This window comes from Cornus florida, unplaced genomic scaffold (genome assembly GCF_030987335.1).
Source record: "Cornus florida cultivar Cherokee Brave unplaced genomic scaffold, ASM3098733v1 CherokeeBrave_3.0.0_Hap2_Chr07, whole genome shotgun sequence".
NCBI classification, from domain to species: Eukaryota; Viridiplantae; Streptophyta; class Magnoliopsida; order Cornales; family Cornaceae; genus Cornus; species Cornus florida.
In genome coordinates, this window is record NW_026775577.1 from 59,284,761 (window position 1) to 59,301,808 (window position 17,048).

A 17,048-nucleotide genomic window follows, 5' to 3' on the forward strand; every position below is an offset into this window, starting at 1 on the left:
GAAATTTTCTTGCTCTTTTCACACTTATGAGCAATTTCATCCCTTCGTTGGAGCCGAGTTTTTCCAAGCCGGAGAGAATTGGTAGAGAACAGTGGCAGCAAGTAGAGGACAGTGGCAGCAGCCTTTAAAAGTATATAAAAGGTGTGGCAAGGAGGGTTCAAAGGCTCAAACCTTAATTTGGCACATGCTAGGGTTTTAAGGTTCAAACCTTAATTTGGCACATGCTAGACGATGGGGGTCCACTTGGAGTCTTGCATAATTAGGGGGTTTGGTCAAATTCCATAATTTTTGTAAATTGCATCAATTATGGTGAAAATGCATTGTTTTGGTAAATTGCATCAATTAGATTAAATTGCACCAATTAAGTTATTTGTTACTTTATTATGCTAGAGTCAACTTTTGATTACCTCCATTGTATGGTAATCCAAGGGTCACCAGTTGTTATAAAAAGGATATTATGTAATTCTGATTAATCAGTCAATGAATGAATAAAAATATCTTTGAGATTTCTTTGTGAGTGATTCACAAATTCTGAGGGTGTGAGGCTTTCTCTAGGTGTGATGCCTAAGCCCTATTGGTGTGATTCCAATAGGTTTCTGTTGTTTTCAATCCTCTCTCTCTACTAATAATATCTTTAACCATAGCTCTATTTATTTGAATTTCCTGCCACTTCTCCTTTGTTTTTCTACATTTCTACCATCGAACCTCCAAACTTCAGCTCTAGTTCTTTGAACTTTCAGCATCTGAATTCTTTAGTTCTTAACTATTTAAGGCTTCTCCCTTATCCTACATCATAAACATGATGTACTACGTAAAACTGCTGTCAAAACAAGTGCATGCTTTTGCACAGATAGATCCAATGTTACAAAGTCAGACCAAGTAATGCAACAAACACTGATCACTCACAATAATAGGCAGCGTGACTGTAAGTTACTGTTACTATCAGTATGGTAACACCTTTATCATTCGTCACTTTTGCCACCCCTTTTTTGGAAATATCTTTTCTTTTCTTTTTTAAAGAAAAAACTCTAAGCAAAGCAGAATATAGTTTACACACCTTAATTTGGCTTTTTGTTTCAAGCACCATGTATACATGTAATGTTCATTCTTTAAGCTTTTACAATTTATAACTATAGCCTTAGAACATAGATACAGAAAGATCATGCAAGAGATGTATAACAATAGAAACTGAACATGGAAGATAAAAAGTTTGGTGTGCAAACATTCTTAGAAAAGATTGGTAGAAAATAATAGGCATTTTTTTTTTTTTTCCAATAGAGAGCATTACCCTGAAAGAAACACAGACAGCTCATGTGCCCTGTTTTATGGTGACATTCCATCTAAAAGTGGAAAATAAAGCATGGTTTATTTTAGGAATTGGTAGTGCTCCCTCATAAATTCAGGTACCTAAGCGAGATGAATAAAAAAAACTACAAGAGTTAGCCAAGCAGTCCAACTGAGTGGGATAAGTGGAAAACTGAAAAGCCAAATGTGGCTGTGTCATGCAGCTGTAAGTCACTCTTTGGAGCACCCTTATTGAGCTTATGCACAATAAACCAAATTTCTTACATGGTGATTAAGTTTCAACACAACGAATGCCGATAAATCTGACTGCAAAATTTTTCAAGACTTCGTTGACATACCTACATAAACGAGTAAAAAAGCACTGTGCGCATGTCAGTGCACCCATATGGCAAGCCAATTGTTGCACATTATAGGGTAAATCATACTGACCTTCCTGTGGTTTGACCTAATTAGGGCTATGAAGAATCCGTGTTTATTTTAGTGACCTTCCCTGTCAGAATTTGTAGGCTAAACGGTCCTAAATAGGACTGCAGAACAATTATACTACCCTCAACTTACTTTACTACTTCCCTAATGAGAAAAAGCAAAAATGAACATCTAAGGTATAAAGATTATATTGCCCTCAAACCACTCCTTTCCTCTCCATTCTTCTCCATCTCTTTGTTCTTTCTCCTCTCCCTTCTCTTCTTTCTCATTCCCATCTCTCTCTTAAACTTTCTCTCCCACCCAACTGAAACACGGACATGGATCATCTCCAATACTTTTTCTCACCAATCGTCTCCAATCCTAAATCTAACCATTAGAAAAACACCACGCTAGTAAGCATTTCTGTTGGGATTAAGTAATATATAAAATCATAACATAGTGAGTAGTTACACGAGTGATGACATGACAATTTTTATCTGGGGAATGCCTGTGGAGCTGATAAATGCTATCCACCAAAGCCTAACTCTAAGGAATTTTCTGGAGGGTATTTTGATAATTTTTACACTTATTATGTTGTCTAAGTGCCGGGTATTTTGCCATTCAAAAATCTCTGTATTGTTGTCCCTTTTTTTATCATTACAGTGAAATCCTACAAATTTTGGGTGAACCATGTGTTATGTTGTTGTGTGTGTTCATAATCCAAATCCACAAACCACCCGATTAAGAACGTAGTTTAGTGGGAGTCCATTGAGTGTAGGGGAGTTCAAAAAAAAAATAATAAAAAAATAAAATAAAAAATAAAAAATTTAAAAAGACATTAGCACAAAAAGGACAATATCACATGATCAAAAACTAATATATAGAATTGGATGTGAATTGTACCAAAAACATTTGTGTTGAAAGTGTGTTCAATTGCAGAGTGAGGTATTTCAGCCAGAGGGCCGATGCAATGGACACCGGCATTGTTGACGACGATATCAATGTGGCCGAAGTGTTCGAGCACGGTGGAGACAACGTTGTGGACACTTTGATCGGACAGCACATCCAGTTCTTGGAGAAAGAATCTCTGGTCATGGTCCAGGTCGGCCATGGACGACCGCGACCGACTTGTGGCCACCACCAGGCATTTCTCGGCCGCGAAGGCGCGTGCGAGCGCGTGGCCAATCCCTCCGGTGGTGCAGCCCGTGATCAGAACCACCTGTCCGTTGTGGGAGTCCATGGGGGGATTGAGAGCTTATTGTTTGGAATGTGATTCAAAGTTCATATATAAAGTATGTGTGGGTGTTCGATTTTAAATAGATATATATATATATATATATAGGAATATGTTGGAATATGTTAGTGTTTTGTTGTTGTCGTCCTATAAAAGAGACAGCAACTTGAAAATCTGCTGGTGTGGGACAAATGCAGTCTTGCACTCACCGATAAGATTTGTCAATATTATAGGGACCCATCAAGGACGGGTCACGGTAGCCCACTGATATCTCCCTATGTTTCAATTAACTATCAGTATAATAAATATATATATCGATGGATGTATAATTTAAATTTGTGTCAATAGGTAAGATTTTATCAGTACGATAAAGATTACAGACTAAGATAAGGATTACAGATTCCGATAAGAATTACAGAAAAGATTACAGATTCCGATAAGGATTGACCCTACAGATTATGATAAGGATTAAGACGACAGGAATTCTACCTAACATCCTGACCTAAGCCCTAATAGAGGGGGTTAATCGACGTTTTGAGGTACACAATAAATCTTAATTCAATTTCTTGATTTTTCTAGAGAGATTACTTCTCACACTGACTTGTTCGTCGGAGCCTACTCCACCGGTAACACACCGGTGGTTATAGGATCATCTTTTCTTCTCTATATTCAGGAAGTCAGATCAGATCCGGGTTGCGCAGAATCCATCATCAACAGTTGGCGCCGTCTGTATTAAAATATTTTTGTTCTCTACACAAAGCATGGTTCGATTGCGATCTGGTCTGGCTGCTGGCGAGGATGAAGCGTTGCAGGCTTCTAATAAAGGGGACTCGACGGGGCAACCCCCCGTCGTCCCAAACGATCAGGAACGTGTCACAGCGTTAGAACAACAGGTTCAAACCTTAGTCCAACAACATGTGATGATTTGCAACGCTTAGCCGCCCCCAATGAGGAGAGAAACAGTGAAGTACCTAACAATGACTCCCGTAGGGTTAACAACGATGTTGAGCTTAGTCAAATAGGGGGTCAACAGAGGAGCCATCACCATCGGTCCCCTAAACAGAATACCACTAGGCTCCGTGGAGATACTTCTAGTTATGTTGGTGGTAAGACTGAGGACGCCACTCATTTCGATCTAGAGATTCAGGATATGAAAGCTAGAGTTGACGATGTCATACAAGCGATGAAAGGGAAGGGCCAGGCTGCAGTGAACGATATGGTGTAGAAAACCAACCTAGCTTTTAGCTAAGCTGTTATGAGTTGTCCTCTACCTAGAAAATTCAAGATGTCAACTCTTAAGAGCTTCGATGGGACGCGGGACCCTCTCGACCATTTGGAGACCTACAAAACTCTTATGTATTTACAAGCCATACCAAACGAGATTATGTGCAGGGCTTTCCCTACCACACTAAAGGGTTGGGCTCATCTCTAGTTCAATAAATTAAAACTAGGCTTCATTGAAAACTTTGAAGAGTTGAGCAAATAATTCATAGGACACTTCATCGCTGGGCAGAGGCATAGGAGGCCAGCAACACATTTACTGAATGTGAAGCAGCAGAAGAGAGAGCCTCTCCATGATTACATAAGTCATTTTAACACTGAAATGCTGCAGGTAGAAGAGGTGGACGACAAGGTTGCCCTAACAGCTTTTATGGGAGGACTACAAACCTCTAAGTTCCTATTTTCCTTGTCAAAGGAAGCCCCTACGAGCATGACAGAGTTAATGGTTAGAGTGTAGAAGCACATGAACGCTGAAGATGCTATGAATGCACGAAAAAACAAAGATGGTGAAGATAAGAGGTCGGATAAAAAGAGGCCAGCACCTAGCACTAGGGAGGAAAGGGAATCGAAGTACAAGAAATTCTCAAACAGCCAAGCTAACAGATCATCCACCGTTCAGTGAGCCCAGGCATGTATAATAACTACACCCCCCTAAATACATCTGTAGAGCAGGTCTTTCTGCAAATTCAAGATGACGCATCATTGAAATGGCTGCCAAAGCTAAAAGCTGATCCAACAAAGAGGTCTCGAGATAAATACTGTAGGTTCTACCGGGACCATGGACATAACACAGAAGATTGTTTCGACCTTAAAAACCAGATCGAGAACCTTGTTTGTAAGGGTCATTTACGCAAATTTACGACTGGGAATGAAAAATGAGGCTCCAACCCAGCCCGAGAGGGCCAAGATGATCGCCCTCCTCAACACCAACCAATGGGTGAGATTAGAGTTATATCAGGTGGCTTCGTTGGTAGTGGGGAGATGAGTTCGGCTCGGAGGGCTCATGCCAGGAGAATTCGGAGTTTTTCAGAGGTGAATGAAGTTAGAGTGACAAGTCCGCCAACAAAATTACCGCGAGTTAAGGAGCCAGTCATAACCTTTTCTGAAGAAGATGACAAGGGCATTCACCAACCCCATGATGACCCTCTGGTAGTTTCCATGGTCGTCGCTAATTTCACTATTCGACGAATACTGATAGACAATGGTAGCTCGGTTGACATACTATTTATTGGGGTGTACGATAAATTAAAAATCGGCCGAGAGAAGCTTGATACATCTTATCGCCTCCTGGATGAACAGAGAACTCAGAGTGGTGAGTCTCAGTCATCACATTTTTCCTCAAATCATCAGCAGAAGGTACCATTAACAGACCCTTGTACCGTAAACCTCCATCAGCCCCAACATGGTAGAATGGAACCTCTCCGGAAGTTATCTCTGCAACTTTGTCGATACACTACTGATCGGTGAGTTGTGCTTGTAAAACCTTGCGAATAATGGAAGGTGTAACCACCATGCAAGCCATAAAAGCGTCTGATAACTCATCTACATTCTTCAAAGCATTCCACTCAGTGGTGAATAAGGCAAAAAGACTACCAACAGGTTGACGACTGAGTGCATCTGCTACCATATTCGCTTTCCCTGGGTGATACTGTATCGAGAAGTGATAGTCTTTCACGAATTCCAACCACCTGCGTTGTCTCATATTCAGCTCCCGCTGAGTGAACAAATACTGCAGACTCTTGTGATCGCTGAATAATCTGAAGGACTCACCTAACAGATAATGCCTCCATATACGTAAAGCAAAGGTCACAGTTGCCAACTCCAAATCATGTGTTGGATAATTAAGCTCATGAGGCTTAAGCTTCTGAGATCTATAAGAAATCGGTCGCTCCTTCTACATCAAAACACATCCAAGACCCTGCAACGAAGCATTTGTGTAAACAAGATATTCGATCCTGCTCTGAGGAGTAGCCAGAACTGGTGCAGAAGTCAACTTCCTTTTCAGCTCATCAAAAGCTCGCTGACAGTGCCCATCCCACACGAACTGTACACCCTTCTTAGTCAGATGAATGAGTGGCCCCGCAATCTTAGAGAACCCCTGAATGAACCTCCGATAGTATCCTGCTAATCCGAGAAAACTCCGAATCTCGATAGGTGAAGTAGGTTGTCCCCACTCAACCACAGCTGAAACCTTGGCTGGATCTACTGCTATCCCCTTTTCTGACACCACGTGACCTAGAAACTTCACTTCCCACTGTCAAAATTCACACTTCTCGAATTTGGTATACAGCTGGTGCTCACGAAGCATCTGCAACACCATCCGAAGATGTCTCACATGATCGTCCTCCGATCAAGAATAGATCAAGATGTCATCAATAAAGACAATTACAAACTGATCCAAATAAGCCCGGAAGACTCTGTTCATTAAGTCCATGAACACTGCTGGTACGTTAGTCGTCCCAAATGGCATGACACGGAACTCATAAGATCCATATCTTGTAAGAAATGCAGTCTTAGGCACATCCTGCTCCCTAACCCTCAACTGATGATATCCAGAACGCAGATCAATTTTGGAGAAATATGTGGCTCCCCTTAACTGATCAAACAAGTCATCAATCTTGGGCAAAGGATACTTGTTATGAATCGTAACCTTGTTCAACTCCCTATAATCTATACACAGCGAAGCGAACCATCCTTTTTTTTCACAAATAACATCGGTGCTCCCCAAGGTGATGTACTCCTACGAATAAAACCCTGGCTGAGTAATTGTTGAATCTGATCCCTCGGCTTTCTCTCTCCATCGGTGCCATCCTATAGGGTGCCCTAGCAATAGGCGTAGTGCCTGGAGCTAAGTCTATCACAAAATCGATCTCGCGACTAGGTGGCAACCCTGGAATCTCCTGAAATACATCCGGGAAATCCTGTATAATCGGTATGTCATCCAACAATACAGTAGTCCCCTCATCCGTTTCCTCCTTCACATAGAATAAATAGGTGCTACCGCCTCCTTTAGAACGTGGCATAGCTACTACATACATATCCTGACCAGGTATGGTAAATATAATAGATCTACCAAAATAATCAACTTGGGCATAGTAGTGAGACAACCAATCCATCCCAAGTATCACATCATAAGTGTGCATGTCCAGGACCAATAGGTTGGCTAGAAACCTGAGTCTACCAATATTTAGTGTCACAAGCCCATCACTCTCATGTGTAAAGGCCGTATCGCCCAATGGTGTAGAAATACCCTGAGGTCTAGTACATACCCTCTTCCGCATCCCCAATAAAACAACAAAAGTCCTAGCTACAAATGAGTGTGTAGCACCCGTATCAAATAAAACACATCCATGAAAACCATGTATAGGAAACTTACCCACGGCAGCCTGAGGTGCCTGCATATCCTGTGGCTTAGGGTTATACACCCTGCCATAATGTAATTGCTGCGGTGCCTGTCCCTGAGGCTGTGGCGGAGCTGGTATTGCCGGATAAGTCTGTCCCTGAATCCGAGGAACCTGTGGAGCTGGTAAAGGCACTGACGCCCTCTGTCCTTGCTGTACATGCTGTCCTTATCCCTGTCTGACTGTAAGACACTGCCTAGAAGTGTGACCATACTCCCCATAAGTGTAACAACTACCTTGGAAACTACCGAATGGCCTCCTCTATCGGTTAGCCTGTGGCTGACCCTGTCCTACCTGTGGTCCCCCATTCTGTTGTCGCTGAACAGGTGCCACATCCCTGGGAGCATCTGAACCCCCCTTGTGCTTCTTCCAAGGCTGTTGTCCCTGGAATCTGCCCTTGTCATTCTGTCGGTGTCCATTCCCATTCCTTTTTTCAGCTGACTGGTTAGCAGAGTCTCTATCACCCCGCTTCTCACCCTTGGCCTGTCGGATGTCCACTGTTAACTGGTACTGCTGTAGAGCGGCATCTACCACCTGAGCATAGGTAGTATAAGCTAAACTACCTGTAATAGCTCTCTTGATAGACCACATCAGTCCCTTAACGAAACTATTGTGCTTCTTCTCTTCTGTATCCACCTCCTCCGGTGCAAAGAGAGATAAGCGTGTGAACTGCTGCTCATACTCTGCCACTGTCATGTTTTCCTGTTACAGATTGAGAAACTCAGTCTTCATGGCTGCCCTAACTGCATAAGGAAAATACTTTTCTTCAAAGCATGCACTGAACTCATCATAAGTCAAAGCCATCCTCTCCTCTATAGTGGTAACTGACTCCCACCACTGTAGTACATCCCCAACTAACTTGAAGGTAGCAAGCATCTGCTTCTAAACCTCCGTGCACTGAACCAAGCGAAGATGTTGCTCAATGTCCTGTTTCCACTGGTGAGCTGCTCTCGCATCGGTGGAGCCTGTAAACTCAGGTGGGCTCCCCTTTGTGAAAAAACTTCTTGCCTTCTCCCACGTATTAGTCTGAACAACCGGTGCTGGTAATGGTGCCGGCTGTATCTGAGGCTGATTCCGAAGAGCAGCCGTTACCCCTGCTTCTATAGCCCGAGCAATAAGGTCATTGAGGTAAGGGGGAAACTCTGGATCTTCTCCTTGATCCCAAGTCCGCTGAACTTCCTCCTGCTCCTCGTAGAACTGACCTTCATCCTCCTGACGCTGCCTACGGGCCGCTTCCCTTCGTTGCAGATTGTTTCGTCTGGTTCTTGCGTTAGCCATTCTGTCAACACAAAAAGACAGACATCAGCACGACCAAACCGAACCGTAAAGAATACAATGAATCTTAATACTTAAGCTCTAATCAAGAGAAAACGCTACGCAGAAGTCTTATACGATAGAATCCTAGAGACACTTGAACCTGGAGTGCTCTGATACCAACTGTGATACCCCTCGGCTCTGAAACATGGGTTAATCAGGCCCAGGCCCAAACCTGAGGGATATCAAACAATTAATATGTAACCGAACACAAAAAACAAGAGATAATAAGAAATAAAAATAATAAGCTGAAAGAATCTAGAAATATTAAATACTTAAAACCTGATAATTCAAAACTCCATAAGTTTACAACTCGGGAATCCATCCATTGGACCCCTTATTAAAATTCTCCAAAAGATACTGAAATAATAAAAATAAAATGCAAAGCTAACATAGAGAAGATTCCTACATAATTGGAGGAATAAATAGCTGTATCTGCTCTGCACGTCCAAACTCTAAACCTGGAACTGATGAGCACCTGAAAAATAAAGAAGTGGGTCAGGCCCACATGCAAGTCCTGATCTACTACAATCCAAACAGTAATCCGATACGTAGATACATCCTAGGAAGACTCAATAATATCTAGAGTAGTCCATATATGTATTTAGTACACACTATAGGATGCTCACTAGTCCAAAAAGGTTTGTCTCAGCCTGAATAGAGATACTATGCAAATCGCACATACTGTGGTCATATGTATCTAGACCTACCAGGGAACAATACCTCTGTCCAGCTATCCATCCTAGGTGATATATTCACCCTAACCATGGTCCTAAGACTCAAGCTCATACCATGGCACATAAAATAAATATATAAAGTCCATACCCCTCCTAGTATAAAATACCATCCATCTGTGTAGTGATCTGGTATATGTATATCCATCCGTCTTGAAACCATATCAAGTCATTCAACTAATTTGTTGACATGACATAAGTAGGTGATGGACTTAACTCATAGAGTTAATCCATACCTTTATCCAAATTAGGTAGAATTTAGTATTTGACTAATCCATACCTAGTATGTCACCGTCCCATACCGGTACATACAAATCCTCCATATAGCATAGTTATTAAAACAACACTATATAATCAACAATCATACTCCAGAATATGCATTTGTATAAATTCATACATATATCAATATTAGGTATTCATTAAAAAAAACCTAAATATCATGCTTCAATCATTTAAACTGCTAAAATAAATCATAGCGTTTAAATCCTCCAAAACAACCGATAAATTGATACAAATTAAACAAATTAAATATTAATTAAATCCAAATTAAGTATAGTTAAATATAATTAATTCACCATACTTATAACATTATAAAAATATAGGATTATATATAATTGAATTATATATAAAAACTTTGCCAAGTTCCAGTTATATAAACCTAGCAAAAACAGTGCAACGTATAGCCATTATTTGAGTTGTTCATTGCTCCTTTCCCTAAACCATTATTGTATTAAATGTTTTCAATATTTATTTAAGTCCCTAACATTTAATTACATCTCCCAGTAGCTTTTAAACAACCTTAGAAAACACTGTGCAGCCCAAACAGCCCTTAAAACTCATTTTAGTGCATTTCAAGAAAGAGCAGGCTCAATTAAAACATTGAGCCTGCTCCATTTTTAGGTTAGAGCCGGCTCCTTCAGCATTGAGCTGGCTCCAAACTCTAATAGAGCCGGCTCCTTTGCCTTTGAGCCGGCTCCTTTGTGTTTTGGAGCCTGCTCCATCCCCTTTAGTAGCCTGTTGCCCGTTCCAGCTTCATCTTCTCCGACTCCAGTGATTACAGAGTCTCTGTGGTGTGTTCTAATTCTTATTTTAGGTTTAATATTAGTCCTAAATAAGTTTAAACCACTGAGATCCAATACTAACATGTGTAGGAACACAAGTTTTAAAGCAACAATCACAACACCTCTATTAACCAATTTTAAACAAGCTGCGACAGATTTAATTCAGATTAATTTAATGCAATTAAATACTGTTCTAAGCACCTGTTCTAGAGTTCAAACTTAGTCCTAGATTAATTACTAGGCAACCATATAAATCGTTGATCTCAATTGAACAAGAAAAATAAACATGTCACAGGAGAAACCAACTACCAGAAACCTAAAGAATTTTGGTATAACAGTTCCATTCAACGAAGTTAATTATCAGTTTAAGCATGAAAAATAGATTGTTTAAGCATTAGTTTAATCCCTGGAGTCTTCCTAAACACGCATAGAACACAGATTAAAGAGATAGAGAAGAACAAGACTTGCCTCTGAGAGTTTGAATCAAAAACTCTACTGTCGTCTCTATAAATTCCAGCAACATCAACTTGTTGTTATCAACCTCTGCCACTCCTAGTTAAGACCAGAACTCCTCCTTGAATCCCTCCCTTAATCTTCTAAAGTTTCTCTCTGTAAACCACACAAGCTCCCTCTCTATTTCTCTGCCCTCACAACTCTCTGTATGATTCTGTTACGTGACTCTGTTATTGAAGGTGGTGAGTAGGGTTTACCAAAAACCCTAGGCAGACGTATACCCATATATTTATATAGTTATACCAAACCCTAAATTAATTCAAGCCCTAACTAAATCCTAACCGGCCCATAAAGCATAATTAAAACCTGAGTCGGCTAAATAAACTAAACCCTTAATTTTAAAACAGTTAATTTTTACATAAGCACGTAATTAAGAAAACTTAAGAAACATAATTAAATAACCAATTAACCTAAAACAGTTTTATTTAAACAATTAATTCACGAAATGCAAATAATCAAGTAAATAATTTATTAACCAAATATTCAAAACAATTTAATTCAAGTAATGCAATTAATCCAGTAAATAATCTATTTAAACAAACAAAATACAATATAAACAATAAATTTAGTAAAAACACACATACATAATTAAAAATAAATGCCAGGACTCTCCTTTTTAAAATTAGGGGTATTACATTAATTAATGCAAGAAGGGGTGCTTGAATATGCAATATTCGACGCTTATCACACTCCCAAACTTACATTTTGCTAGTCCCTTAGCAAAACACAAAAAAAAGAATCAAATAAAAATGACAACATGCATCAATCATTAAGCAAGAAATTTATCTATGAAGCTCAAATGTAACATGGAATGACAAAAAAAATTGGAGGAAGTTCTATTAAACAGACTACCTTGCATATATGAAGCCTTAATAATCAAAATGGCAAAAATGAGTTCAATCATAAATGCATCAATCATTAAGCTCTATATAAAAACTTCAATTATCATCTCTTGAATAACATGGACTCCAACTTCAATGATGGTGGGCCAAATTCTCAATATGCGGCTTTAACCCTCTTTTTCCAATCCCAAGAACACATTTTCACATCCTTAAATCTCCTTCAAAATGAGGTCCCCATGACATAGTTTATTCATAATGTAATTTTTGTTGCTTATTGAGAACTCTATTGATCAACACAAAAGAAAGCATACAAATGATTGTGCAATGCCAAAATCCCTTAAGCTTTCTAACCAACCCATGTAGCAAGCGTTAGGCCAATAACTCCCAAACCAGATGGCTTTAGGGTGCTAAGTGTAGAAACACTCATAGGGCTTAATAACTCGGGCTGGAAAGGCTACGAACTTCGACGAACCAAATTTATTTAATTTTGAATAACCGTGCAATGTCTAGGTTTTTTAAGCTTTCTAACCAATCCATATAACAAGCGTTAGGCCAACAACTCCCAAACCAGATGGTTTTAGGGTGCTAAGTGTAGAAACACTCCTAGGGCTTAATAACTCGAGCTGGAAAGGCTACGAACTTCGACTGGTCAATGATTGCTTTTTCTTTTTCTTTTTTTTTTTTTTTTTTTTTTTTTTTTTTTTTTTTAAATGGCAAGTGTATCCATTCATTAGGGTCATTAATTCAGATCACTGAGTCCCGATCAAAGTCAATTTGGGTTGCATGCCTCACGATTAGGTTTCCGGTGTGCAAATGTGCAATGTGAAGCAAAAAAGAGTATGAAATCCGACAAGAATTTAATTGAAGTTTTTATACAAACCAACTATGAATCAACATGCTTATTTAAAAAGTTTCCTTATTTTCAAAAATTATCTTGGCTTCTATACACAAGGTATTAAGTACATGCTTCAACCTTCAACAAGTTCCATTGTTACACTATCATTGCTTTCAACAACATAATTTTATTAACTTATGAGCATAAAAAGAAAAAGCAAAAATCATACGAATGAAAGCACATGCACCCCCCAAGCTTGAATGTCACATTGTCCTTAATGTGAGAAGACAAAGGATAAGAGAATTAAAAAGAAAACTGGAGAGTGCAAAGAACAATAGTACCAAGTTGAGGAGGAATAGAGTGGCGGTGCAAAAATACGCCACTTTGTGAATTCCAAGAGCATACCCCCAAACTTGAAATCAAAACCTGTCAGAAGCATCTATACAGAGTAAGAATCAAATGAATCCAAAAATTACTAACGATAACTGCAATTTATTTCAAAGCTAAAATCCATGCAAACGAACAAAAGAGATGCAGTTAAAAGTTGAAAAGAACTGGAAAAGAAATGCCAAATGCGGCTCAAAAGAAGTCTAAAAGTAGTACTACTGTAAAAAGGAAAATGAAATGAGAAATAGGAAATCAATCCTCCATTGGCGCGGAGGAAGAAGCACCAGGTGCACCTGGTGCCCGGTCAATCAATGACTGGAGCATAGCCTGCAAAATCTCTTGAATCTCCTGGGTCTTCTGGACGGCGCCCTCAATGGTGTCAAAGCGTAAATCAAATGCATCAAATCGAGCATTCATGGCGAGATAGTCAGCTCGAGTCATGACATCCGGCGGCTGGACAAAAGTGGCAGCTGGAGAAGCAGGGGCATCAGGAGAAGGAGGAGCAGAAGCTACAGGGGGGGCCGAAGCACCCCAATCCAGTGCGTCACCAATGCGGGCCTGACGGGATGTTTGAAGTTGAGCTGTGCTGGACTTCCAGACCCCAAGGTTGAAGTGTAACACATTTGTCTCTTTCAGTTCACCACGGGGAGCTCAGAACCCTATATTTTTGAGCAACCTTGTAATAAGGTATGGAAATGGGAAGGCCCAGGTTGTGGTGGTGTGTGACTGAACCAAAATTAATTCCCTGTAGATTTTAAGCAATTGGTCCCAAACAAGTTGTGGGACACAAAACCAACACTCTTTTTCAGCATAGTAGAGGGTTTTCAAAAATTCCCCCCATTCCGCTCGGAATGGCCTGGCACGGGTAGGACGTTCTTGGCCAGGACCGAATCGAGAAACCATAGCCAGCAAGGTAAGAAAGATTTATTGGTGCTGGTGGTTCTGCTTCCGGTGAATTGACCATGACAAATTTCTCCCACGATGTCCGCTAAGGTAGGCTGATCGGGACCTTCAACATAAAGGGGGAGGCCTGCCTCATCCACTGGCGAAATCAAGGGGCAATCTATAGCCATAGCAAGGTCATCAAGTTCAAATTCATAATTATAGTCATCAATGGTGGTTTTGATTTTGTCCGGTTCCTCACATGAGTGGACCATGTTGGCATAGAACAGCCGGACCACACACGAGAAGTACGAATTAGCGCGCGGTTTGAAAATAGAGGATAGGCCACGAGCCCTCAATTCATGGACGGACCATGCGGTCTCCACATTGCTCTCGAAAGTAGGTGTAATGTCAAAACGAGCTTCGGTTTCAATTGGCCATTCAGCCCAATTTAGGGGCGGAGGAGCATTAGAAGGGCCTTCGGATGACCGAGCACGCTTGGAAATAACCCTAGGAGCCATGGGAATGAAGAAATTTGGTTTAGGACTTTTAGCGAACACTTGGTGTGCAGCACAGTTGGGAAGAGAGCAAAATGTTGGTTAGAACTGAAAAACCCAAAAATTTTGTACCTAAAATCAACCATGCACAACTCCAACAAATTCACCAACCTTCACCACATCAATCCCATCCTCCATTGATCATAAAATGAAAGAAGTAAAAGAAAAAGAGAGACTCACCCAATGTGGAGGAACCAAGGCATTGCAAGCTTGAATGATGGATGAGGAGGATGGAATTTTGCTATTGGATGATGATGATGGAGATTGGAGATGGGAAGATGAATATTGGGAGAGAGAGACAGATGGTTGTAGGGTTTGAGGGGTATAGGGCGAGAGTAGAGGGGGGGTGAAAAGTTTAGAAGAACCAAAATGGGCTTTCAAGCCCATTCTATTGCCAACGGAGGGAAACCGCGGGCGCCCGCGGTGCGACGAATGTGCCTGCAATGTTTCGCGGGGGCCCGCGGAGGCTCGGCGGGGCCCCGCGGTTGTGCTGAGTGAACTGGCCTGATTTGCGGGCGCCCGCGGGAGCTCTTGAATTGATGCCTTGGGCATCAAACACAACTTCTGAAGGCCGTAAGTGAATCAGGTGAGCTCTTAACATGAATTGGGGTATGACGGAGATCTGAATCACCGCATAAAGCGACATGGACCGATGAATTCACAAGCTATGGCCAAGAGATGCAGATACAATAAAAGCTCTGAATGAAACGGAGAACACGCTCAATGACTTCGAATATTTCCCGAAGTGGAACGAAGATTTGGATATAATGAATAAAACTAAATGGAATTACCGGAATGCCCGATGAACCAATTCAGGAAACATGCACATTCTTGGTCGACTTCACCACTTCCCGGGGAAGTCTAGTCACGGGGCATGAAGAAGATGGAAGCTAAGAATTCGGAAGAATTGCTTCTCATGAATGCTAAATTTAATGTCGATAGCTAGACGAACCAGGCTTAGCATGGCGCACTAGTCCTCATAAATTGGGTCCGTCAATTGGACTTTCTCAACTTTTCGAATAGGGATTATGCCCTCAACATAAGGCTTACGGCGTTGGCCGTTAACCTTGAAAAGAGATCCATTAGCAGGATCTTGAAGCTCAACCGCTCCATGAGGAAAGACAGAATTGATGAGGTATGGACCATCCCACCTTGACCGGAGTTTACCGGGAAAGAGTTTCAAGCGGGAATTGAAAAGCCAAACTTTTTGTCCCGGGTCAAAAGACTTATTGACAATGTGCTTGTCATGGAATGCTTTGGCCTTTGCCTTATAAAATTTGGCACTTTCATACGCATTATTACGCATTTCCTCGAGTTCATTTAATGGCAAAGCACGATTAGAGCCGGCCTGTTTGAGATCAAAGTTGAGCCTTTTTATGGCCCAAAAAGCACGGTGCTCTAATTTTACCGGGAGATGACAAGCTTTTCCAAAGACAAGCCGATATGGTGACATGCCAATGGGCGTCTTATAAGTTGTCCGGTAAGCCCAAAACGCATCGTTTAGTCTCAATGACCAATCTTTGCGGTTCGGTCGAACCATTTTTTCCAAGATGTGCTTAATCTCCTGATTAGATACTTCCACTTGACCACTCGTTTGAGGATGGTAGGGTGTAGCAACCTTATGAATGACGGAATACTTAGAAAGGACGGATTTAAGATAACGATTTCTGAAATGTGATCCGCCGTCGCTGATGATTGCTCGGGGCGTACCAAAATGACTAAAGATGTTAGATTGAATGAACTCAATCATGACTTTATGATCACTGGTTTTGGTAGCTGCGGCTTCCACCCATTTGGAAACATAATCCACCGCCACAAGGATGTACTCGTAGCCATGAAAAGGTAGAAATGGTTCCATGGTGTCGATTCCCCACACATCAAAAATTTTAATTATTAAGATGGGAGTGAGGGGCATCATGTCTCTTCGGGACATGGATCTGAGCCTTTGGCATCTTTCACATGATTTACAGAAATTATATGCATCTCGAAACAGGGAGGGCCAATAGAATCTGCTTTGAAGAACTTTGTGAGCGGTCTTTTTGGCACTGAAATGGCCTCTACAAGCAAGAGTATGACAAAAATTAAGGATGCTTGTGGTCTCAGTTTCAGGAATGCATTGCCGGATGATTTGGTCCAGGCAATACTTGAATAGTTCTGGATCTTCCCAAAAGAAATGCTTGATTTGGGAGATGAACCGGTCGTTCTCTTATTTGGACCAATGAGTTGGAATTTTACCTACCGCAAGGTAGTTGACAATATCTGCAAACCATGGAAGATTTGCATGAGAAATCTGGAGG

The 17,048-nt window shown here is 41.0% G+C and overlaps 1 protein-coding gene across 1 annotated transcript in view; it reads right to left on the reverse strand.

Annotated features, from left to right (window-relative positions):
• The window catches only part of LOC132267245 (short-chain dehydrogenase RED1-like), a 49,378-nt gene extending 46,284 nt beyond the window's left edge, over nt 1-3,094 (reverse strand). The window contains exon 1 of the mRNA XM_059768348.1: nt 2,614-3,094. Within this exon, the coding sequence (XP_059624331.1) occupies nt 2,614-2,950 (337 nt within the window). The 5' untranslated portion in view covers nt 2,951-3,094. The remainder of the gene's footprint in view (nt 1-2,613) is intronic.
• Nucleotides 3,095-17,048: the final 13,954 nt, after the last annotated feature.